Source organism: Crinia signifera, chromosome 2 (genome assembly GCF_055691185.1).
Source record: "Crinia signifera chromosome 2, ASM5569118v1, whole genome shotgun sequence".
Lineage (NCBI taxonomy): Eukaryota > Metazoa > Chordata > Amphibia > Anura > Myobatrachidae > Crinia > Crinia signifera.
In genome coordinates, this window is record NC_139218.1 from 70,095,279 (window position 1) to 70,120,562 (window position 25,284).

At 43.4% G+C, this 25,284-nt stretch overlaps 1 protein-coding gene across 1 annotated transcript in view; it reads right to left on the minus strand.

Moving 5' to 3' along the window:
• Positions 1–920: 920 nt before the first annotated feature.
• Positions 921–25,284, minus strand: part of PIPOX (pipecolic acid and sarcosine oxidase) — a 45,384-nt gene continuing 21,020 nt past the window's right edge. Inside the window, exons 3-8 of the mRNA XM_083172347.1 lie at positions 24,630–24,843; positions 22,575–22,757; positions 9,165–9,317; positions 6,177–6,335; positions 1,717–1,792; positions 921–1,625 (exon numbers count right to left, since the gene is read on the minus strand). Coding sequence (XP_083028473.1) covers positions 1,495–1,625; positions 1,717–1,792; positions 6,177–6,335; positions 9,165–9,317; positions 22,575–22,757; positions 24,630–24,843 — 916 coding nt within the window. The 3' untranslated portion in view covers positions 921–1,494. The remainder of the gene's footprint in view (positions 1,626–1,716; positions 1,793–6,176; positions 6,336–9,164; positions 9,318–22,574; positions 22,758–24,629; positions 24,844–25,284) is intronic.

The following is a 25,284-nucleotide window of genomic DNA, read 5'->3' on the forward strand; positions in this document are numbered from 1 at the left end:
AGTACTACATCCACAGTCAAAGTCACTGTGACCCTTTTCTATCAATTATAATATCTGCAACTGAAAATACGTAGCTGCTGCAGGAACTTCACCTGACTGCTTTCAATGTACTTTGTATCCATCCATGGTGAACATTTTTCCACTTAATTTCATTTTCTATTTTTCTTTTACCATTATTGAATATTTAGAGCTGCAAAAAAAAAAATGTGAGTGGCCTATAATCTGCACATTGTATAATAAATGGAAATTCAGGGAGTAAACTGCAGGTCCAATGTGAGAAATATTTATAATATAATCATGAATTATTTGGTGGTGTTGATGGATCTTGGTACATTTATATAGGACGTTTTTCTTTTCTAAATCATTTATTATGGAAAAGTTCAATAACAATGAAATTTAATTCTAAATAAGTTCCAGCGAAGAGAATTTTGATTAACTATATAATAAAAGTAAACTCATTAGATCTAAAATACATTATACCAAAACAACTTCTCATAATTGGATTCCGTTTATTAAGACAACTTGCTTTATCTAACAGCAGGCAGCCTTCAGCTGATGTAGCAGTAGCAGTTAGTCTGATAAAACATATAAAACTTGTTTTCCAATGAAACATACAAATTTCCAATAACCTAAAAGTATAGCTTCTCCTTAATTAAATACGGTATGCCACCCACCATCAGAAAATACCTGTTACAAGAAGCTGAGGGGTTTCCTGCACTGAATTGTGCTCAATTACACTATACTGGAATAACTTTCTACTAGAGTTCTATGCTAGAAATTTTGGGTTGAAATTTAATAGTATGAGAGATTCAGAAAGTGAGAGATTTGGTAAGAAATCTCCATTTTTTTTTAAAGCGGCAATCATTTACACTGCAAAACCAGTTTGATTTTGCAGTGTAAGTGATTGCCGCTTTAAAAAAACTGTAGATTTCTTACCAAATCTCTCACTTTCTGAATCTCTCATCCTATAAAATCCTCCCCCCTAGTGTTCTACTGGACATCTATGGACATAGGGTGCTCATCATGTCCTGCCACTGGGTTCCTGGTGTGAATTGGTGTGCACCCTCCTATTTGTTGGAAATATATGTGTAAGAGCATGATAAAGTGGCATAGAATCTGAACACACCAGTGGATGCATTAACACTATGAACAGCCCAGGAACATAACCAGTGGCATGGTTTATTAATTTTATACCATGTACAGCCATACTGAGAAGACATGATTCTGTGAATGTATTAAAACCTGGATCATCTTATCACCATGGCCAAAATCATAGTTATGTCGATCTTTCCTGGACCAAAATCATTCTTAAAGATTCTCAAGCTTCTTGAAATATATGTTTTGACAGACTGTAACCGCACTTTTTGTTGTTAATTGTAGGTAAATAGTCCATTTAATATAGAAATTCCATAACATGTAATACATTGTTGCACCCTATAAAAGAAGGTGATGATATCACAAATGTATCCTCTTTTTTTTTTTCTTAATGCTGTATCACAATGATGATTGCACTGGGGTTTTAAATCTACTGATTTGGAATGGATTAAGATCATATGATGGCTGCTTCCCGATCGCGAGCTCACTCAAAATCTTCCCTACTAGCGGAGAGAGCTTGAAACCGTGACCTGTTATAAAAGAGCAGATGTTAAAGAATGCAATAATTGAGTCAAGTGAGTAGACCAGGTTCAAATGAATGATTGCACCGCTCCAACTCACCTGAAAATCCAGAACCTATGATGATGTTTTTGTGACGTGGGTGATGGTCCAAAATAAAGTTATTGTCTGGAGTATTCTGCAGAGGAAATAAAAATAAATAACGATATCACAAATTCTTTATATTTCATTACAGTAATGGAAATTATTTATCTCATTCTTTAATCATTTTTTAGATCTCAACTTGATCAGTGTTGCGAGCAATGGGGTGTTTTTAGGACCAGAATGGCACATTGGGTTGCTCTCCTGTGCTTAAGTTTATTCTGTGTTTGGTAGGAGCCATAACATATCGATGGGGCAGATGTATTAAGCCTGGAGAAGAGATAAACTGGAGTTAAAGTGGAGATAACATGGAAGAGATAACGCACCAGCCAATCAGCTGTGTTTTAAAATTTGACAGTTGGGATCTGATTGGCTGGTACGTTATCTCCTTCCACTTTATCTCCAGTTTATCTCTTCACCAGGCTTAATACATCTGCCCCAATGTTTCTTAGGAAACAGTGGCAACAGTTGTGTTGGCATTAGGCGCAAGCATCAACAGGTATGGGACCGAGCTCATACTTCCCCCTCCAGTGGGTACTAATCCCAAAATGTTGTCTTCAGTTTGGCATTAGTGCTACCATGGAATTTATCACTGGTGCACTGTATTCATAACCACCCGGCTGCTCTATCAATGTTCAAGGGGTGGATCTTACTAATTACTGGATACACATCAGCCGCAGTGGTGTGAAGTGATTGTGGAACATTGCACTGTGTACATCATTTTGTCGCTTTGATTCTGTTTGCAACAGTGTCATGTTGAATTTTGTTTTGTATTGCTCGTATAATATTAAATGGTTTATTGTATTTTTGGATGTTTGTAAGTATATCATGGCCCTCATTCTGGTTGACTTGCAAAGCAGCATTTTTTTGCTGCTTTGCGATCCAACTAATGCAGCCCGCCGGCCGCACGAATGCTCGCCCTCCCAATGTCCCCGCGGGCATGCGAATGGATGTTTTGCATAAATATCCATTTACAGCCTTGCTTGGGGACCCGAAATCATTTGATGGTCACCGACCATCGAATGATTTAAGAAGCGCTTGCTAATCTAAATGACTCTCTGATGCCTTGATTAATGGCGCCCTGACCGTGAACAGGATGGGCAGCTGACATCTGGTGACATCAGCTGCCTGCCCACGGAAGGCAGGAAGCCGCCTCCATTTGCATGGAAACACCTAGCGTTTTCCTGGGCGCACCCAATGTTTTCGTGGGTACACCCAGGAAACGCTGCGAATGCCCCTTATCAGCCTGGAGTGCTGGTTTCTTAAGATCTACCTTTTTGTTATTTTTTATTGGGTATAGCAGTTTGAAACTAATTTTAAACAAATGTATTACAATTATTGTTACCTCCTTATACTGTATTCAGTGTCATAAAACGAAATACCCTTGTTTATAAGGCAGATGACCACATTAGCTCCCCATTTCCTGTACCAGGCCTTTGACACTTGACAGTATGTATGTGTACCCCTACCTCTCCTCCCTGCGGTAAGTTAAATCTACTTGGAAGCCTCCACCTGCCACCTATAGCTCCCAAAGGGAACATATATAAATGTGACATAGTACCTGTAGTTTGGAGATAGACGTAAGATATACAAATATGGATTTCAGTGTTTATTATGACATGCATGGTTGGATGAACACCTGGCACATCTAACCGCCTGAAAGCTAGGCATTGCAGCTCCGCCTCTTGGCACTCTGCTTGGTCAATGTACTAAAACAGAGTGTGCAGCAAAGCCACACCCTGTGACTCGTAGCACGTCTGAGTGATGTGTGATCAGGCCCCTATGATATGTGACCATGCCAATGTGATGTATTATCATCCACCTTTTCTTGGATGCTACAAAAGGATGCATAGGTCATGTCTTGGCCAAAGTCCATCCCTGATCACATGTAATATGTCAACACAAACTTCCCCCTATTGTATAATACTGCCTTATCAAACAATAACAATGGGGCAGATGCAGTGGCGCCGGAACGGGGGGGGCGAGGGGGCAGCTTGCCCCCCCCAAAATTACTGAGGCGCCAGTATGTCCGGCCCGCCTATATTACAGCCGCCCGCCCGCCCGCCTATATTAAAAAAGTATCATCCGCCCGGCTGCCTATATTTCATACCAGGCGCCGGGGATGGCTGCTGCTGCTGCCGCCGGGGAGATGTGCATAAGACGCGCCAGCCAATCACTGCCGGCGCATCCCCTCCACATACACTGTGATTGGCGGGCGCGTCTTCTACACATCTCCCCGGCGGCAGCAGCAGCAGCCATCCACGGCGCCTGGTATGTAATATAGGAGGGCGGGCGGGCGGATAATAATGACAGAGGCGTAGCCATCACGCCCGCTCAGGTGCCCAAGTCAGTGCGGCTCCCCCGCCGGCTGCCCGCTGCCCCCAGGAGACGTGGTATATTTAAAAGTCACTCACATCTCCCGCTGGACCGCGCTAGCCAATAGGCGCTCGCGGTCCAGTAGCCACCAGTTGATTGCCTGCTGGACCGCAAGCGCCTATTGGCTAGCGCGGTCCAGCGGCAGATGTGAGTGACTTTTAAATAGCAGCACTGTGCACAGCAGGGAGCCGGGAGCGGGCAACCCCGGCGACAGGGGGGAGGGGGTGCGCGGAAAGCACCGCTGCTGCTTTGCCGACTGTGGGTGGGGTGGGGTGCACTAATCTCTGCACTATCCTCCAACACCCACCCACCCATGCACTATCCTCACCCACCCACCCTGCTGTGCACTATCCTCACCCACCCATGCACTATCCTCACCCACCCACCCTGCTGTGCACTATCCTCACCCACCTGTGCACTATCCTCACCCACCTACCCTGCTGTGTACTATCCTCACTCACCCTGCTGTGCACTATCCTCACCCACCCTGCTGTGCACTATCCTCACCCACCCACCCTGCTGTGCACTCTATCCTCACCCACCCACCCTGCTGTGCACTATCCTCACCCACCCACCCTGCTGTGCACTATCCTCACTCACTCACCCACCCACCCTGCTGTGCACTATCACTCCCACCCTCCCTGCTCTGCACTATCATTTACTCACACCTTCCCGCCCTGCGAGCAAATTTCAGTCCCCCTTGGCAACGAGCAATTTCAGTCCCCCTTGGCATCGAGCATGAAGCCCCTGGCACCGAGCATGTAGGTAAGTGGCACTTATGTGTTAAATGTGTAATGGACATTACGATTTGTTAAATAGTGTGCGATGGGCATTGCGGTGTGTTAGTATGCGACGGGCATTGCGGTGTGTTAGTATGCGACGGGCATTACGGTGTGTTCTATAGTATGCAATTGGCATCATGTGTGGCCTTATGTGTAATTGTCATTATGGCATGTGGCTTTATGTGTAATTGGTATTACAAAGTTTGCTAAAATGTGCAATGGGCATTACGGTGTGTGGTATAATGTTGGGCCGTGCCCACTTTTCACGGAGCAGGAGCCTCACCTACTACAAATTGGGGGGGGGGGGGGCGCGAAACATGCCTGGCGGGCGGGTGGGCAGCTGATTAATCAGTAATATAGCCGGGCGGGTGGCAGGGAAGATGTGCGCCTGCCAATGCTGCTTCTCTCACCCTCCCTTCCCCAGTGACTGACACATCCAGGGGTTGTCATTTACCCCTGGATTCACACCCAAACAGGTTTATGTAATTATGTCTGATTATCATAATCAGACATAATCACATAAATCTGTTTGGGGGTGACACTGCCACTTTTTCCACTTTTTACGAGTAAATGACAACCCCTGGATTAATGTCAGTCCTGGTGTCTCTGGCCACATGTATATGCCGCTGCCCGGTGTATTATGCCCACGTGTATATGCCGCTGCCCTGTGTATAATGCCCGTGCGTAAATGCCGCTGCCTTGTGTATAATGCCCACGCATATATGCCGCTGCCCTGTGTATAATGCCCATGCATATATGCCGCTGCCAGTGTGTATAGTGCCCGGGGGTAACATATAGCAATTTAGGGGGCGCCAAAATGAGATTATATCTTGCCCCCCCCAACCTAAAAACGTTCCAGCGCCTCTGGGCAGATGTATTAAGCCTTAACAAGAGATAAATGCAAGGGTGATAAAGAAAGATAACCGTCCAGCCAATCAGCTCTTTACTGACTTTTTTCAAACACAGCCTGTAACATGGCAGTTAGCAGGTGATTGGCCGGACGTTTCTCTCTCTTTATCACCCTGGCATTTATCTCTTGTTAAGGCTTAATACATCTGCCTCATTGTTTCAGTATCTTTGATAAACATAAAAACAACCTGAAATAGTTACAGTAAGAATAGTAGAGTTCCTACGTCTTTGCTCTTTTGTAGTAATATAAGATGTGGATGCATTATTGTGTACTTTTTCAATATAACATTGCAGTTTTATCACAAAATATTTCTGTAAAATCCTAGGATGCCAAACATTAACATTTATACATACGGTATACATGCACTGTTCTACCACTGCAGGCTCAGGGTGCAAACCAGGAAGGTATTCAGTGATGAATTTGCTAAGTATTTGTATATCCTGGATTTGGGGGTGTTTGCATGGAAACTCCCGCTGTTCAGGGTCTGCCTCATTTCCACCATGAAAACAAATCTGAGAAGAGAAGAAAAATTAATGTTATAGAAGATTGCTACACAATAAAATAATGTCCAAATTCAGGAGCTACACTTTGTATTCCATGATCCTATGTACACAGTACAGTAAGGCAATAGTTCCCAAACTCTGTACTCAAGGCAAAATATACTGTTTTAACTAACTGTGCTCAAGTAGAGATATAATTTGAACTGTTAGGTTGCCTTGAGGACTGCTTCTCGGAACCACCGCAGAGTAAAAATTGTGATTATGCATACAGTAACTAATAAGGAACCAGCAGGCACTATGGGTGGGATGTACTAATGGGAAAATATGGTAAAACAGAGTTTTCAGGGTTTTTACAACATTATCAATATGTACTAAGCCCAGGAATGCTGGGCTTAGGTGCGGGGAGGAAGGGAGGAGAAGGGGGTTCCTCATTGTCTTGTAAAAGGATTCATACCTGCACCCTACCAGCACCTCCTGCAGCTGCCGTGTCATTCTGTGCATGCACAGACTACCGGGTCATAAACCTGGAAGTCCAGTGATCGGCACTGATCAAAGTGCAGCTCTTTTTGTGAGAGGTGCCCTTTGCGTTTCTAATCAGATATGCCATTAGTACATAACGCACTATGTGATAAAAGAAAATCGGAAACATAAGATACAGTATGATTGAAGCATTTAAGAACATAAAAAGGTTTTTTTTAAACCCTTTATTACACACTGTAGGGTACTATTTTCCCAAAAAATCACACAAAAAAGCATTTATTGAAATCGCGAGTTTAACAAAAACAAACGACTATTTAATGGAATGCGAATTGAGGCATGAAAAATGCGATGTGATGCGATAAAGTGCAAATTTTAGTCATTAAAATTAATGCACATGTGCTATTTGCGAGAAAAAAAACGGCTTAGGCTGCTTCTGATTGGCTGGTGGGCGGGGCTAACAACGGGTATGTGGGAGGGGCCGAGATTGTAAACAATCTCAGCTTGTGTGCAGCCGGGTTACTGACAGGCGGAGCAGCAAAGCGTTTGACACCAGAGGGCATGTGAGTATAATTTCCCTCAACAGGTACCCATTTGGATTCCCTTAATGCCCCACATGCTGGGACTTGTGGTTCTCCAAGTCCCTGCATGCAGTGCAGGCTTGCAGGGACTTTTAGTTCTATTACATTACACAATAGTTTAATCTATTATTAACCATTTATCAGCCCGATGCCCACTGCCCCGAGCTTCAGCCTGGGCAGGGGTAACTCTGGAGGGGGGACCCCTTTATTGGGGGATCCCCACTCCTCCAGGATCCCTGCCCGGGCTGACCAGCCATGGGTATGAATGCTTTGGCCGGGGGAACTTGAATAAAAAGTTTCCCCCGGCTGTGGCATTACCCTGTTGGCTGTGTGGGCCTGGTGCTGGTTGTGAAAATACGGGGGACCCCTACTCATTTCCCCACCCATATTTTGGTAACCAGGACCGGCCCTTGAGCCTGGTGCTGGTTTTAGAAATCCTGGGGATCCCCTTTGTTTTTTGACCCCTGAATTTCTAAAACCAGGACCGGTTCTTTGAGCTCGGGGCTGGTTATGCTCAGGAGGGGGGACCCCATGCCTTTTTTTTACATTTTTTTTACTTTTACACATTTTTTTGAGGTAGAACCATGCACAGATCGCAATGTGCATGTTTCTGTCAAACTCGACATGTTGACCTGGGTCTATTTGTTTTATGATTTTTGGTAATGTTTTCCAAAAATCACTTACTTTTAAATTTGCGAGTTGTATACTTTTTAATGGGAAATACCTGGATGCGAATTGAAGCGTGAGACAAAGTTTACAGGTCAGAATGTGCGATTTTTGCGGCAAAAAGTGTGATTTTTACCACAAATCCGACCCTTTTAAATTGGCGATTTCGGGAAAAATGTGCAAATTCTGCAGGTTTTTTTACTAAAAAATATCTCATTCTATTAAGTGTCACCCACTGTCTCAGATTGGTGGGAGAAATACCACGAGCGCAGTTAGTACATCATTTCGCATTGAAAGAGTGGTAGATATGGTGTCAATTAAAATGAATGAGACACGCTATACTATTTACAATAAAATATGAAAGTATTAATGGCACACATTAGGGTTGCAATAACCTTAGAAAGGTATAGGGACACTTGTTTGGGGTCCCAACCAGGGCCGGTGCAAGGCCCCAGGCGAGTCGGGGTGGGGGCGCCCCGGTGCCGGGGGGGGGGCGGTGGTGGTGGGATACCTGTGTAAAAAACTTGCGGCGCCGGCGTCCCTGCAGTGCTGGAGCGGGCAGGGGTGTCCGTGCCGCGGGGGTACCTGCGGCGCTGTCATTGTGTATAAAGCTGGCGGCGGCCGGCGGGGTCCCTGCAGTGAATAGAAAATAACTAGCGCTTCCCGCGCCGCCGCGCACATAGCGGCACGGACACCCCTGCCCGCTCCAGTACTGCAGGAACGCCGGCACCGCAAGTTTTTTACACAGTTCGCTAACCCTCCATGCTGGGGGTGAGGGGCGAACTCTAGGCATTTGCCGGCACCCTAGGCAAATGCCTAGAGCTGCCTAGTGGTGGCGCCGGCCCTGGTCCCAACAGGTATTTTAAGAAACCCAAACCCGGAAGCCTAGTTAATCACTGTCAGCTGATGTAGAAACCCACACTATGTTAACTAGATGGTGACAGGAAAATGATCTAGTTGAACAATATGAAAGGAATGGAACAGCAAACCTGTGTGGGATTTCCGATTGTATCTGGCTGAGCATACACTGATTACAAGTAGAAGAGGCAGACTTGATAGACATAAATGTTCTGTTTCTATGGTGACAAATGCACTTTGGTTTGCAATGATTCCCCACCTTTAAGAGCCCTGGATATTCCAGGGAGGGTAGCCCATAGACCTCGTGTTCATCTCCATTCAAATTTACGCCCAGGAATGCAGGGAAGTTCTGCAAGAGTCCAGATCTCCCAGGAATCTTCTCTTTCCAGTAGCACACATTAATTCTCAGAGTCTGGGAGACAAGTACACGTGTTATGAAATTCAGAAAACACCAGTACTGTACTGTCATGAAACATTATAACTAATACACTGAGGGCCAGATGTATCAAGCTTCAAATGTGATAAAGTGGAGAGCGATAAACAGCCAATCAGCTCCCACCTGTCATTTTTCAAACCCAGCCTGTAACATGGCAGGTAGGAGCTGATTGGCTGGCTGTTTATCACTCTCCATTTTATCATTTTTTGAAGCTTGATACATCTGGCCCATAATATGTTTTAATAAAGTGAACTAAATATCTGCATTATAACTATCAATTTCTTGCCATGTAACTACATTACACTTTACTCACTTGATGCTTATTAAAGAAAAAGTACAATGCAACCACCGCAAACAATTGTAATATGGTAATAAAAGAAATTGGTAGCTAATACCATTTTTTATTATAGTCTTTGTTAGCTGACTAATCAAACGGAATACGTGCAGTAGGCCAACCCTATTTAGGTCGAAATGCATTGGGTCGATAACTGAAGGAATACTGTTGACAGAGCTTAGGTCGACACCTGAAATGGGTCGGCATGGCTAAGGTCGACTGGTTGGAAGGTCTACACAAGCATTAGGTCGACAATAGGAAGGTTGACAGTCAAAAGGTTGACATGAGTTTTTCACGTTTATTTGAGCCTGTTGGCTAATCTTCAGGAGGAGAAGGGGTTGGTGCAGGGGCGTAACTAACTATTCAGCGCCCCCCCGCCGCACATTTATTCGGCGCCCCCCACCTAACCTGCCCCCCCCTTCTTACCCGCGGTCTGCGTCGTCTCGCCCGGCTCTCTGACGGGATCTTCCTGACGTCACGGTCCCGGCTGGCTCCTGCTGCTACAATGAAAACGGACTCTTAGAAAATGGCTGCCCCCATACTGCAGACAGAAAACTGTCTGCAGTATGGGGGCAGCCATTTTCTAATTGTCAGTTTTTATTGCAGCAGGAGCCGGCCGGGACCGTGACGTCAGGAAGGTCCCGACAGAGAGCCGGGCGAGACGCAGACCGCGGGTAACTATAGCCCCGCAGCCCCCCCGGCGGCGCCCCCATTTTCTCTGCGCCCCCCCGCCACCGCGGGGGCTGCGGAGCTATAGTTACGCCACTGGGTTGGTGATCTCCTCGTGATCCCTGTGGGTGGCTCCTCTTTTCTTTGCATTGAACTGCTGAAGGCACATCTGCTATCTGGGTGGCTTAGTCTCTCCTCACTGCTTATGGTAGAAGGCATGGCATTACTTAAGCCTACTTGGACATCCCTGAGCCATGGCCATACCTCTCCCCAGCTTAAGGGCCAGATGCACTAAGCTTCAAAAAGTGATGAACAGGAGAGTGATAAACAGCCAGCCAATCCGCTCCTACCTGGTATGTCACAATCAGCTCCTACCTGGTATGTCACAGACTGTGTTTGAAAAATGTCAGACAGGAGCTGATTGGTTGGTTGTGAAGCTTAGTGCATCTGGCCCTATGTGAGAAGAGCAGATGTGCCTGCATCACACTGCTAAAAAAAGAAGTCACCCACTGGAATCAGAAAGTAGCACCCAACCTGCTCTAAGTAGTGCATTTTGATATGGGACCCACATAGTTCTAGCTTCTCCCCTTCATGTGGTTATACAAAATGTTGGGTTCTCAGCAAACATGACCTGCATGAGTTAAGACCAAACAAACTCAACTTACATCTCGCACATAGAAAACATTGTTCAGACGTAATTATTTTTCATTCAGATGCAACTTGCAATGATATTTTGGAGTGAAGGGCGGGTTACTCTTGCCTACGCTTCTTTACAAGCCAGTTTAGTTCAGTCTTTATCTGGTGGTGCTTAGCAACTGTCTTCAACGATCTCCAATTGTAAACAACCTTTCTCACTGTAGAATGACGAGGTACTTCAAATTGTTGGGAAATAGCTTTATAAACCTTTCCAGACAGATGAGTAGCAACAAATGCTTCTATGAGATCATTACAAATATATTTTCTCCTTGGCATGGTCTTAACAAAGGCAAGAATTCTTCATGCACAACTAGAAAATGCTCTGGTTTTACATAAAGGCGGTATTGCTGATCATCAAATGATGGCGTATGCATGATTATCAGCAGCTGTCTTTAATGATTATTTTGTTAAATAAAGTAAAAGCAACAAGGCTGCACTTTCTTTTCACAAACTTCAATTCAGTTTATTTTCTTCTGCATAAATAAAAAGGTAAGATGTATTATCAATTATTTGCCACGTGAGATTAACTGTAGAATTTTTTGAGACTTTGGACCAAACAGAAGAGGAAAGCATATTTTTATGTGGGATATCTTATTGTCCTCAAAGCTGCTTCAGCTGATAAAAACATTTGTATATTGAGATTATTATTGTGGTATCCAATTAGTGGCTGATTTTATTGTCAATAAACATATCTGTAATTGTTCAAAAACACATGGTTATCGGAGGAACCAAACCTATTAGCGGCAGTGAATCACCGCTGCTACTTGCCTACTTTTGAAAGCTAGTTTCAGGGAGATTATAGTTGGTAGTAGAATTTTGGGGAAACAAGAGGGACATAGGGGAAACAAGAGGGACAGGGGAAACAAGAGGGACAGGAGGGACAGGAACGACATCTCGGATCTATCACACCCGAACAAATTTGCCCGGTTGGATGAAGTTTCGGGGGAGGATAGAGACGAAATGACGGAGCTGGAGGAGACTGCTCCCTCTAGCAACCAGAGGAGCGGTCCCTCTAGCTCAAAGGGATGACAGTTAGTGAGGTACCAAGGCAGATAGTGGTGGTAGGGGATTCCATCATTAGGAGAACAGACAGGGCAATCTGCTATCGGGACCGCGATCGCCGCACGGTCTGTTGCCTCCTGGGTGCTCGGGTACGGCACATCGCGGACCGAGTCGACAGATTGTTGGGAGGGGCTGGGAGCAACCCGGCGGTCTTGGTGCACATCGGCACCAACGACAAAGTCAATGGTAGGTGGGATGTCCTCAAGAAAGAGTATAGGGAATTAGGTAAGAAATTAAAGGCGAGGACATCTAGGGTAATTTTCTCGGAAATATTACCAGTGCCACGCGCTAGCTCAGGGAGACAGAGGGAGATCAGGGAGGTAAATGTGTGGCTTAAGGATTGGTGTAGGAAAGAGGGAACACTGGGCGGACTTCTCGGTCAGGCGCCATCTTTTTTTGCCATGATGGATTGCACCTGAACAAGGAGGGGGCTGCGGTGCTGGGGGGAAGGATGGTTAGAGGGTTGGAGGAGATTTTAAACTAGGTGACGGGGGGGGGGGGGGGGCAGCAAGACATTATAGGACCATCAGGGAGAGAAGCCGGACTGGGATCAGGAATCATATGGGGGAAGGAGATGGGGGGGGGGGGATGGAGACGGAGACATAGACAAAGTCCTGGGACATAACAAGGGTATAATCGGGGGTAACTCTCAGGGTGCATCAGGAATGTCATGTAATAAAATGTTATGTTGTAACAGTCACGTTACCCTATTACAGTTCTTAGGTACAGATGATCTTAGTATACGGGAAGGAGGGAAGGACAGAGGAAGAATTCCCAGAACTATAAAGAGGGCAGGCAGTGTGCATGGTGGGGAGGCATGTAGAGAGTCTATTGAAGGGAAGAGGGGAAAGAGGAAGCTAGTAAAGAATTAAAATGGGTCCTGGGGTGAAACTAATCACAATATTAGAGCCATATCTAAAAATAAACATAAATTAAAATGCTTACTGGCTAATGCAAGAAGCTTAGTGAGTAAAATCGGGGAGCTAGAAACGGTGATCAGTAGGGACGACTACGACATCATTGGTATTACAGAAACATGGTGTAATGAGTCGCATGACTGGGCATTAAACATGGAGGGATATACACTCTACAGGAAAGACAGGAAAAAAGAAGGGGCGGGGTGTGTGCCTATATGTAAATAATAACTTAACATCATGTGAGAAAAATATGAGCACAGACCTGGAAGAAGACAACTCGGAGACAGTGTGGGCCGAGATAACCGACAATAATAATAATAAAAAAAAATTATAATAGGGGTATGCTATAGACCACCAAATATAAACGAAAGGGAAGAGTCTCTTCTTTTAAACCAAATCAAACAAGCATCAAATCAGGGTCAGGTATTAATTATGGGGGATTTTAATTTACCCGACATTGATTGGGAAAATGAAAGGTAAATCAGCAAGAAGCAATGGGTTCTTAAGCTTACTTAAAGACCAGTTTATTACACAAAAAAGGCACTTTTGGACTTAGGGCCTTATTTTGGTTCATTCTTTCTGACAAAATCCTTCTTAGATGGGCAAAACCATGTGCACTGCAGGTGGGGCAGATGTAACATGTGCAGAGAGAATTAGATTTGGGTGGGGTTTTACTTCAAAGTGAGATCTATATTGCAGTGTAAAAATAAAGCAGTCAGTATTTTCCATGCACAGAAACAAAATCACTCACCCAAATCTAATTCTCTCTGCACATGTTACATCTGCCCCCCTGCAGTGCACATGGTTTTGTCCATCTAAGAAGGATTTTGTCTGAAAGAGTGAACTCGAATAAGGCCCTTAGTATCAACAAATAACACAGACTTAGTTTCAAACACAAAAGTAATTGAACAATTAGGGAACAGTGATCACAATATGGTTTCACTGGAAATCAACTTCAGTAAATTACATAAAAAAGGATCTGCAAAAATACTAAACTTCAGAAAAGCGAACTTTGAATTATTCAGGGAAGCCCTAACAGGAATTGGGTGGGAAACGGTTATGGTGGGAAAAAATGCAGAGGAAATGTGGGATACTCTTAAAAAGGTGCTTGATTCACTAACTATTGAATACATTCCTAAAATAACTAAAGGTAAATTCAACAAAAAAAAAAGCCACCATGGTTGGACGAAGAAGTAAGGTCAGCTTTCAACAATAAAACCAGAGCCTTTAAATTCTATAAAAATAACTTGAATGAGGAGGCGTTCGCAAAATACAAAGAATCAAACAAAACTTGTAAAGGGGTAATCAAAGCAGCTAAAATGTTATATGAAGAGTGCATAGCCACTGAAAGCAAAACCAACCCAAAGAAGTTTTTTAAATACATAAATAGTAAACGTTTAATTAAGGAAAACATAGGCCCACTAACTGATACTAGTGGAAAAAGTGTTACTGAGGACAAGGGAAAAGCAAAACTGTTAAATGAGTTCTTCTCATCAGTATTTACTAAGGGAGAGCAGACTGTGGAACGAACATTTACCACAAACGGGACAAATAAGCCAGATCTCATTGTGGATTTCACGCCGAAGGAAATAATACTGAGGCTAAGCAAACTCAAAACAAATAAATCACCAGGGCCAGATGGGATTCATCCGAGGGTATTAATGGAATTAAGGGATGAACTAGCTACCCCCCTACAATATATCTTTAGCAAGTCACTATCGTCAGGTATAGTACCAAAAGATTGGAGAATAGCAGAGGTAGTGCCAATAATTAAAAAAAGGAAAAAAGGAAGATCCCGCTAATTACAGACCCGTTAGTTTAACAACAATTGTGGGTAAACTATTTGAAGGATTTTTAAGGGATGGTATCCAGGAATATTTAGACCATCACCGTCTACTCAGTACTAACCAACATGGGTTCGTGAAAAATCGTTCATGCCAAACTAATCTACTAGGGTTCTATGAAGAGGTTAGCAAAAACCTTGATAATGGAAATGCTGTAGATGTGATTTTCCTAGATTTCGCTAAAGAGATTGATTAATAAAATGGAGAACCTAGGATTGGGTGAAAATATCTGCAGATGGGTAGGGAATTGGCTATGTAATAGAGAACAAAGAGTGGTTGTTTATTAACGATATTGGGATAGGGTTACTCAGCAATGTATCCATCTTTGCGGACGATACAAAACTTAGCAAAGTCATCAAATCATCAGAAGATGTCACCATGCTTCAAAATGATCTTGCAATTCTAGATGAGTGGGCAAAAAAATGGAAGATGAGGTTCAATGTAGATAAATGTAAGGTTATGCACCTTGGGAGACACAACCAGTGTGCAAGTTACAACCTTAGCGGAGAGGAACTGGGTAATTCCATACTTGAAAAGGATCTAGGAGTCCAAATAGACAGCAAACTAGGATGTAGTGCCCATTGTAATGTAGCTACAAAAAAGGCCAACAAAATTCTGGCATGTATTAAGAGGGGAATGGAAACTAGGGACTCAAGGGTAATTATGCCACTGTAAAAAGCATTGGTGAGACTTCACCTCGAGTACGGAGTGCAGTTCTGGGCCCCACACTATAAAAAGGACATCATAGAATTAGAAAAAGTCCAAAGGCGAGCAACAAAGCTTATTAGGGGAATGGAGAATTTAAGCTACGGGGAGAGATTAAGCAATTTGGGACTATTTACATTAGAAAAGAGATGTTTAAGGGGGGACATGCTCAACATGTACAAGTATATCAAGGGCCAATATAAGGAACTGTCACACACCCTCTTTTCTACTAGAAAGGAATCTAGGACACTAGGGCATGAGTATAGATTAGAAGAAAAAAGATTTCATTCAGCTAGTAGAAAGAATTTCTTTACGATCAGAACAGTCAAACTCTGGAACTCTCTTCCCAGAGAGGTGGTAACGGCTGGCTCATTAAATGCGTTCAAGGCAAAGTTGGACAAACATTTACTGGAGAAAAACATCCATGGGTACAAATAAGAAATATAATTTGTCTGTAAAATATCAGAACCTACCAAATCAGCAAGGGATATCTATACCAGGTTGAACTAGATGGACGCAAGTCTTTTTTCAGCCTTACCTACTATGTAACTATGTAACCCCATTAAGGGGGCATGTCATGCTCCACCCAAAGGGCGTGGCTAGTTCCATATATGGGCGTATATGTGCCTAAATGCTTGTTACGCAATATTTCTAGATAACATTAGTAACTATACATTTTGGCCTTGCTGCCTGCAATATTGGCTTATTTGTTTGCAATTATTTGCTGTGACATTTTGTTTTTTCCCCTTAAGAACAACATACGTGATAACAAATGTGATGCCTATGTAATAAATTCCAAGAGCAAATCCCATCCGATTGTATATGTCGCTATATTTTCTCCCCCCTCCCCCAAAAAGGTAATAGCGACATAATGTGGATTAGGAGAAATCAGGGAGATTTCTAGATTCTTCAGGGAGAGAGGGAGATTGCAACTATTTCAGGGAGTCTCCTGCAGAATACAGAAGGGTAGGCAACTATGCGCTGCTAATAGAATAAGTTGGACAGAAATTGTGGAAAGATTCCTGCAACAGGAATCTTTCCAATAAGAGTCGAAAGATTTAACTGAAAGCCAGAAAATATCTGACACACAAGGGGGTACAGTGTCAGCTAGGCCGATGAGGGCAACATTGATAGTAAAACATGTGCTTAATGTGGCTCTTTGCTGTGTTCTGCATGGACAGAGCATAACATGCATGCAATTAGAGAAATCTCACTGGCTAGATGTACTGTAGCTAATTTATTCTGCAAGTTTTTCTGCTGATTTTCCTTTGAGTTTATAAGTCGAAGGCTATTAGGACCGCGTCTTGTATGTGTTGAAGAACGATTCTGGCAGATTTCTGGAGATTTCGCCTCTAGCCACTTTCATTTCCATGAAGAAATTGTAACCTCACTGGAAACCAGTTTTTTTTTGGTACTCTTTACCTAGAACGGCGCCCATCGCGGGCATCGCGGGTACATTTATGTCTGCCCGCGACGCGACCGACGCGATGCCCACGATTTCCCATTGAAACCCATGTTAAACATGGAAATCGCGTCGGTCGCGTCGCGGCCGGCCATAAATGTGCACACGATGGCCGCGACGCGATGCCTAAGAACAAATTATGCGCTACTTGTTTCAGCACTCTGTTGCCCCATTCTGTTAACATGTACAGTGTGGCCCTCTGCATCATGGATTATCTGTTGATGCGCACAGACATATCCACTTCACAATAATAGGTGGCACCCAATGATGGTGCCCTTTTGAATGTCACCAAGCTCTTGAAGATAAGCCATTGTACAGCTTATGTTTGACTATAAGGATTGCATAGTTATTTGTTTTATTTAAGTGGTGCAAATCGCTGTCATTTTAGCCCCATCGCTCTCAAAGGACCTGCAATTCATGGGAGCTACCATTATGAGGGCAGGGCTTAATGATGTGCCCACTTGGCTCTGCCCCTGAAGACACCTGTAGTTTTAAAAGGTAGGCAAGTGTGGAATGTGAGCTCCTGAGGTGACCAGTCTGTTTTGATACTATTTAGATCAAGAGCATGGAGTCTGGTGTTCACCAGGGAACCCAACAAGGAGTTTTGGTCTTAACTGCTATCAAAAGGCTGGTGTAAGTACCTGGCATTAGTAGCTGCAGAACTGGCCCTAGGCATAGGCAAACTAGGCAAATGCCTAGGGGCATTAATTCCAAGCTTAGGCTCAGATTCAGTTTGACACCGCAGGCAGCGGTGGGATGGGCAGATGGCACAGGCAGCCCTGCATTTGCTGCCATACCACAATCAGTGCTCTCAACCAAGATCTGATCAGTCAGCCTATATATACAGCTGAGCTGTCGGCAACCAAAGCATTGGAATTGGGATAAGTTACTCTGGGCCTTGCGTAGTGACATAAATGGCTGCTGAAGGAGGGCTTTTGTGCATGCCCATTTGCAGCAGCTTCTCTTCCCATGTGGGTTTTTGGAGTCCAGGAGACTGCCCCTGCACTGAGTACATTGCTGCCTGCTTGACACTATCACAAGTCAATAGTCAGGACTAATCCAGTTAAACAGAATTAAGTTTTGGAATAATGTCTAATGGGCATTACTGTGCTTTTTGTATAAGGACATTACTAATGCAGTGAGGTGTGAGGCTTAATGTGTGAGGGTCATTACTGTGTGGCCTTATGTGTATACGGCCATTACTAATGTGCTGGAGATGGAGAGATGGAACTAGTGCTAGCGCTACATGGTAGCAGCCAAAATCTAGCATAGGGCATCAAATTGGTTAGAGCTGGCTATGGTTAACTGGAATGAGCAGAACACTGATAAGACTGCAGGATGGTTGCTGGTTAATCTACTCAGATCAGGGCCGGGCTAAAGCAAAATGCATGGTCAAGCAAGTAGTCATGGCAGGTAACAAACAAATTAACCAACAATCCAAATTTTGGCCAGGTAGCTGACATTGCTCTACTCACACTGTAAATTAGTGTTAAGTGACTTGTGGCTCTCCAGTTACTGTGTATCAGCAAGCCATTAACTAGAACAGCAGATAAGCCACCATTTGACAACACCTAATACACAGTACTAAAAGACTGCGGCCTCTCATGGTGCAATGAATATTGTTACCGCCATTACCAGATATTTTGCCGTGGAACATTAACACTACCAATCTTAATATCGTATTCTTAGCACACATCACAATTAGTTGGGTTAGATTTATAAAGAGAGAAAGAAAAGAACTGTCTTTACTCTTGCTACAGTAAATGATTTCTGCAGTTACTACACTGCCAATAGTTCTCTGTTAAACTACCCTCCTGTCCTTTTGTCGCGGTTTAAAATGAACTAAATCAATGTAATATTTTAGTGTTCTCCAATCACCACACATCATTCTGTGTGCTGTAATTGTTTTATTATCATAGAACAATTGAATCCTATGGATGTTCTGTGATGTTCTCAGTAATAAGCAGACGATTTGTTCACATTAATATGAAGAAAAGGGACAGGAGAAGATGAGAGAAATTATGGAACCTTTCAAATATATTCCTGATTCATGTAAATTATAATGTAAAGTCATGAGAGTGCAGTACAATGAAACAGTTATTGTCAAACTGTACTGCAATATGATGCATAATTATACCATTACCACTGTGATTTCTCTACCTCAGGCATTGTGGACAACATGAATGTCATATGTACAGCCTGGAGGACACGGAAGAGAAATATGAAAGGAATTACAGTAAGAGCACATAATAAATGACTACAAAAACCAGAAGAGGAGAAGTTATTTCATATTTCCAGTAGTTGGCAAATATGGTTATGAATGTGTATTGAGCGTCTCTATGAAAAGAGATCAATTATGGTATAGCTGATTCTTTTATACATAGAGATCTAAATTTATTGTAACAAAATAATGCTTGGTACACTTTTTTCTTACACACAGTGTGGGGTCCCCCTGTAGTATCTGCAACCAGCTAAATCTGGTTGAAACCACAATCCCAGGGTTTTGGTTGTGGAGGTAAACGTAATGGACAACATTAAATGGACAAAAACATTTTTGCAGGTAGACTATTAATCAAACGATACTCGAGGGGTCAAAGCCCAGCAACACAAAAAAAATGCACTGAAGCAGAGGCAGCTCCAAAACATAGCCACATCAGTTTGGCCACTGCTGAAGCCGCCATTGGTCAGAACTGCTGTGAACTGATATGTTAATTTACTTTAACTCCTATGCAGAGTGTCTTTTGCCCTGTACACGTGCTTCGATCCAGGGGAATTTTTTACTTGGTTTTTCTTACAGAAGAAAAATCGAATTTGACCCTGCATCGAAGCCTGTTAACTGCCTTCGATGCAGATTCGATCCCGATGCACAGCCTTCCTCCTGTATGATTCCGGGCACCTGCCAGATCCCAGCGGCTCTCGATATCATGACACTGTGCAGCAGTTTAGGTACATTCTATAATTATGGATGGCAGTTTGTTTACTTACAGTACCACTATTTGGAACTGCAATGTTCAGTATTATTTCCCAATGGTCAGGATGCTGGCGGTTGATAGCCCGACACTGGCAATGCCGACAGGCTCGGAATGTGAGATCCCCCCTCCCCTCCCCCCTAACCCTCCCCTTCCCTTCCACAGCCTAACCATAACTTCCCCACTGAGTGCCTAACCCTAATTGTCCCTCCCTGCAGCCTAAACATAACTCACCACCTCAGTGCCTAACCCTAACCCCTCCTAGGTGGTGCCTAACCCTAATCCCCCCCTAGGTGGTGTTTAACACTAACCTCCACCCCCCACATCCTAACCTCCCCTCTCCCGCAGCTGCAGCCTTACCCTGACCCCACAGTATGTGCCTAACCTTAGCGCCCCCCCCATCCCCGACTACATAAACACCTCCTCTGACAGCCGGACAATCTGTTGGGATTCCGGTGCCCAGGATTCTGGTGTGGGGATTCTGGACAGTGTCGTAATAAAAGTCCTGGCTGGCAGGATCTCAATCGCCGGTATTATAGCTGCATCCAGTACAGACAATATTTATTTAGTCACATCATACTTGCTGACTTAATTTCTTCTCTTTGTACATGAACACAGAGGAGATGCATATGACCATACTGGGGGCAGAGCCAGTACTTCAAGTCATTAAGCCCACCCTCTGCAAAATGCAGATCTGCTAACATTAAGCAAACCACCTCTCTATGGACCTGTGATTTCTGGTATTATCTCACCATCCTGCCCACTTCCTTAGTCAGTTGGTCACTGGCTGCTGAAACACAGGGGTCATGAGTTGGAGATATACAGAGGGCATGAGCTGAAGAGCAAAGCGGATATTCCCTGGAGATTCTTCCCAAATGACATGCTTAAAAGAAAAATCTGGGGCCAAGTAATCTTCATTAAGACACCAATTATTGACCAGGGAAATTCATTTTGCATATTTTGCTCTGCCCAAACATTTCAGGTGTGGTTGCTACATGTCCCAGAGATGAGTATTCGCTGATGCCTGGTCATATCAGTTCAACCACCCCTTCAAGACCCCCACTCTGCTGTGAAAATAGCAAAGCAGAGACGTCTTCTGACTAGTCATGCCTTCTCAGAACTGGTGCCTTCTTTGTTCTTTCTGAGGTTAGAAAAGCATGGTCAGGAAATGTTACTATGGGGTCAAGCAATGCATAGTCCTTTTTGTTAGCCCTCTCTGCCACGGCACCTTAACAGCCTTATGAGTTTGGAAAACTATTAAAGATAAGGCAGAGTTTCTATTTGACAGAAGACCCATGTGCTCTATTTTGTGAAGATTCTCTTTCATAAATTAAAAACTCTACTATCGTTAATTGGCTTTTAGCAGTATAATATCATACCATATCAGTGCAGAGTGGTGAGGTAGTGTATACAGTATTATTTTGTAACTACAGTATACTGTTTAGTTGTACAGTATGTGATTCAGATTCTTAATACAAGCATAGGGGCCAATTCAGGCCTGTTTATACAGGTCCGAATTCGTCCCCGATGGTAGGGGTCTGTGCATGTGCGATATTGCGCATGTGTAAACCCCCGCAGTGATCTCGTTTGGGTTTTCCATTTGGCAGGGCCTTCGCAGCTTGAGTGACAAGCAGGGGACATTCGCTGGGGTTGCCCAGTGTTTCATGGGCGTGCCCACAAAAAATGGTGGGCGCACCCATAGAAACACAGGCGGACCGCAGCAAATGCAGGTGTGACCCTGCCTGGTGGGGTGGGCGGATGGCATCACAAGACATCAGTACCCGCCCTTAATTTGGCGGAAAGAGTCTATCTGAGAAAGTAAGTCCTTCACAGCAAACAGAGGAAAACTCATAATTTCCCCTCTGCGTGGCCTAGTGAGCAGAATATACGCTATATGGGTGTTCTTCATCACCGCCTTAGTTGGTAAAACAGTATATAGATTAAATTAAGGTAATGAAGCCAATCTTTATTTGCTATTATTCAAATTATTTACCAAACATCTGTAGACCGGTCAGAATACATCATGCATTCCGCTACAGCTACTGTACCTGCCTTTGTGGCACATCTGCTGAATATACATTTAAAGCGTTGTTAAGAGCCATTTCTAATGAATGTATGCAGCAGCTTCATAGATTTGGAGCAAGACTACATCTCACTCCTTTAACAGCGGCCAGCACTGCTTAAGATAAATGACCCTGTTATTTCTCTATCTAGAACGTTCATATAAAGGGAAAAGAAATCCCTAAAGGTAGGAGGAAATTGACAGGCACACAACACATGGGCTCGGTGCTGTTAGTTAGAGAGAATCTCAAGGCTGCTGAAAAATAAACTGGTTGGCTATATAAGCGGCATGATGGCAGAGGAGCTGCTAACACCTTGCAATGATATATATTGCCCCAGGGAGGAAGACAGTCCCAGAAACCTTTTAGCTGCAGTTCCGTATCACAGAATCGTACTGTAAATCAGATGGAACGGTAAGAAGTCATTTTGCTAACTTCTCATCGGCAGAGAGAGGTTTTATGATAGTTACAGGAATACTTTAATTGTACAGTTTTCTGGAAATATAAATGTTTACCTTTAGAGGTAGTTCAAGGTCCAGAGGGCTAAGGACCCTTTGAGCCCACGGGCCTGCTGTGATCACCAATTTGCCGGCCTCATAGGCACTGAGGGTGGTTGTCACGGTAATCACCGGACCTGGCTGTATGTGCTTTACTTTTTGTCCATCTTTGATGACCCCACCCATTTTCTGGAATTGTTCCTGTAAGACAGTAGCATGTATCACATTATAATTACACCTATTATACATATAACACCCAAAAGCATTTTTTGCATCTAGACAAAAAAAAGGCAACGTGCAATTGTAAATTAACAATTCATCAGAAGTGCAGAACTTATTCTTTAACATAAATGGTGCTCATTTATCGATTTTGGTTAAGTATGAATGGGAGAAAAAAGGGATCGTCAGCAAAAATCACCTTCTAGAAATAATATTTATGATAATATAAGGTAAACATTACAAGTCATTATGATGAATAAAAAATGTCCTTGTCAATTTTCACACCTATTTGGACAAATTCACTTGGCACTCAAAGGCTTCATTTAAAGAAAATATTCTGTAGGTTTATTTTTTTAACTGTACAGGTTGAGTAACTGGCACTACTAGGGACATGATATGTAACTGGCACTACTGGGGACATGATATGTAACTGGCACTACTGGGGACATGATATGTAACTGGCACTACTGGGGACATGATATGTAACTGGCACTACTGGGGACACATGTAACTGGAACTACTGGTGACATGATATGTAACTGGCACTGCTGAGGACATGATATGTAACTGGCACTACTAGAGACATGATATGTAACTGGCACTACTAGGGACATGATATGTAACTGGCACTACTGGGGACATGATATGTAACTGGCACTACTGGGGACATGATATGTAACTGGCACTACTGGGGACACATGTAACTGGAACTACTGGTGACATGAAATGTAACTGGCACTAAATATGTGCAACACAATGATTGCTTGGCATTCAAATTCAGTGTCTGAGATTGTACACAAACTTTGTTTCATGCACAAATAAAATATATTTGTGCGTATTTCATGTGTTTGACATGTTTGTACAACATAAATGCAAGATTCCTCAACATACCTCATTGAAATATAAAACTATTCTGAAATATGGAATAATCCGTTATCCAAAATGTTTCTGGTCAAAAGCATTTTGGATAAGGGATACTCAACCTGTATTAGTAAAATGGGCAAGGTTTGTAGGGGCCCTTGTCCGTAAACTGGGTTCCCTGCATTGGCATTGTTGCCGGTTATTTCCACACACAATCCAGGGGATTGGTAAGAGAAGGGCACTTAAAACTGTTTTTGGTTTACGCTAGAGCAGGGTGACGCAATATATGTTGTCTGTGCTTCCTAGTACAATGAAAACTAGCCAAGTTATGTTGTGGGGGGTCTGACTGAGGAATTGGAAATCACTTGTTTTCAAATTATATATTATTGGAAAGGGGACCTCATTTTACTTTTTAATTTTGTTTCATTCATTTTAAACTCACCACAATTTATGACTTTTTGGACCCCAATTTGCGTCAATCTCATCCTGATGAATTTCTAAAGGCTTAATACACTCTCAATAGTGACTATTTTACCTAAATGCTTAACGGTATATAAATCACATATTAATGGTAGTAAACATGATTCAACTGATCCATATTGTATTTTAGAGGTGAACTTATAGCAAGTTAAACAGAGCTCCGAGTCTGCCGGCTTCTGTAGTCCCAAAAGAGTCACAGTGCTCTTTCCACCGTAAAACAAAGAACTATTTATAAACAAAGCAATTTCACACTTTGGATACATGCTCTCTGTAGAATGAAGACGTCTGTGTGTATACTTTGATTTTTTTCTTCTTCTTATGAAATATATTTTAATCATTAGCTAATCTAATTACAGTGAGCTTTCAAATCTGTATCCAGCTGGGGGACATGAAATGTTTTGTTAGAAATGACTTAATATAAACGCTGTATAATGATGTGTACTTTGAGAGCATTGCAGGCAGCTCATACATATCACTTAGTTGGATATAACAGTACAGGGAAAGCTACTGTACCTGCACAGCCCGTAGTGCCTTGTCAGCGCTCAGAACTCCACCGTCATAGTCATAGCAGACAACATCTCCAGGTTTCAGGAAAAGCCCTGGATATTTCAGCTTTGATTCTTCTGGAGTTAGTTGCTCCCATGGTGCCTGATATTGTGCCATATTTGTGCATACTGACTTATACTCTTCATTTCCAGCCGGAGCTATGAGAAGGAGCCCCGTTTTCCTGGAATTACAATTAAAGAAGCACTAAAAACACAATACATATATAATAGGGTTCGAGTGAATGCAAAAGTGGGGTGGATGGATCCCCCCACACTATGCCCCTGTTGTTGCCCCTTGGTCCCCGCATGGCCAGCACCTGTCACACAGAGGGCATGAAAGAATGGGCCCAGATAAACTGTACCTACTTTGCTGCCTTTTGTCCCCTGAATAGAATATTGCTTATGCTATTCAACATAACTTAGACCCTGGCATGAAGTGTTTTAGGTAGCTGGTGTAATATACGGACTCAGCGGGCCACGGAGCCAATAAAGCTTGCGCACCCCATTTGTGGCAATGGATGCATAAGCTTATTGGATGCTCGTGAGTCCCTGTGCCAGCGAATAGCACGCTAAGCCTGGTCACCTCAGTGCGCCAGCGCACCCTTTAAGTATGGCTCCATCTG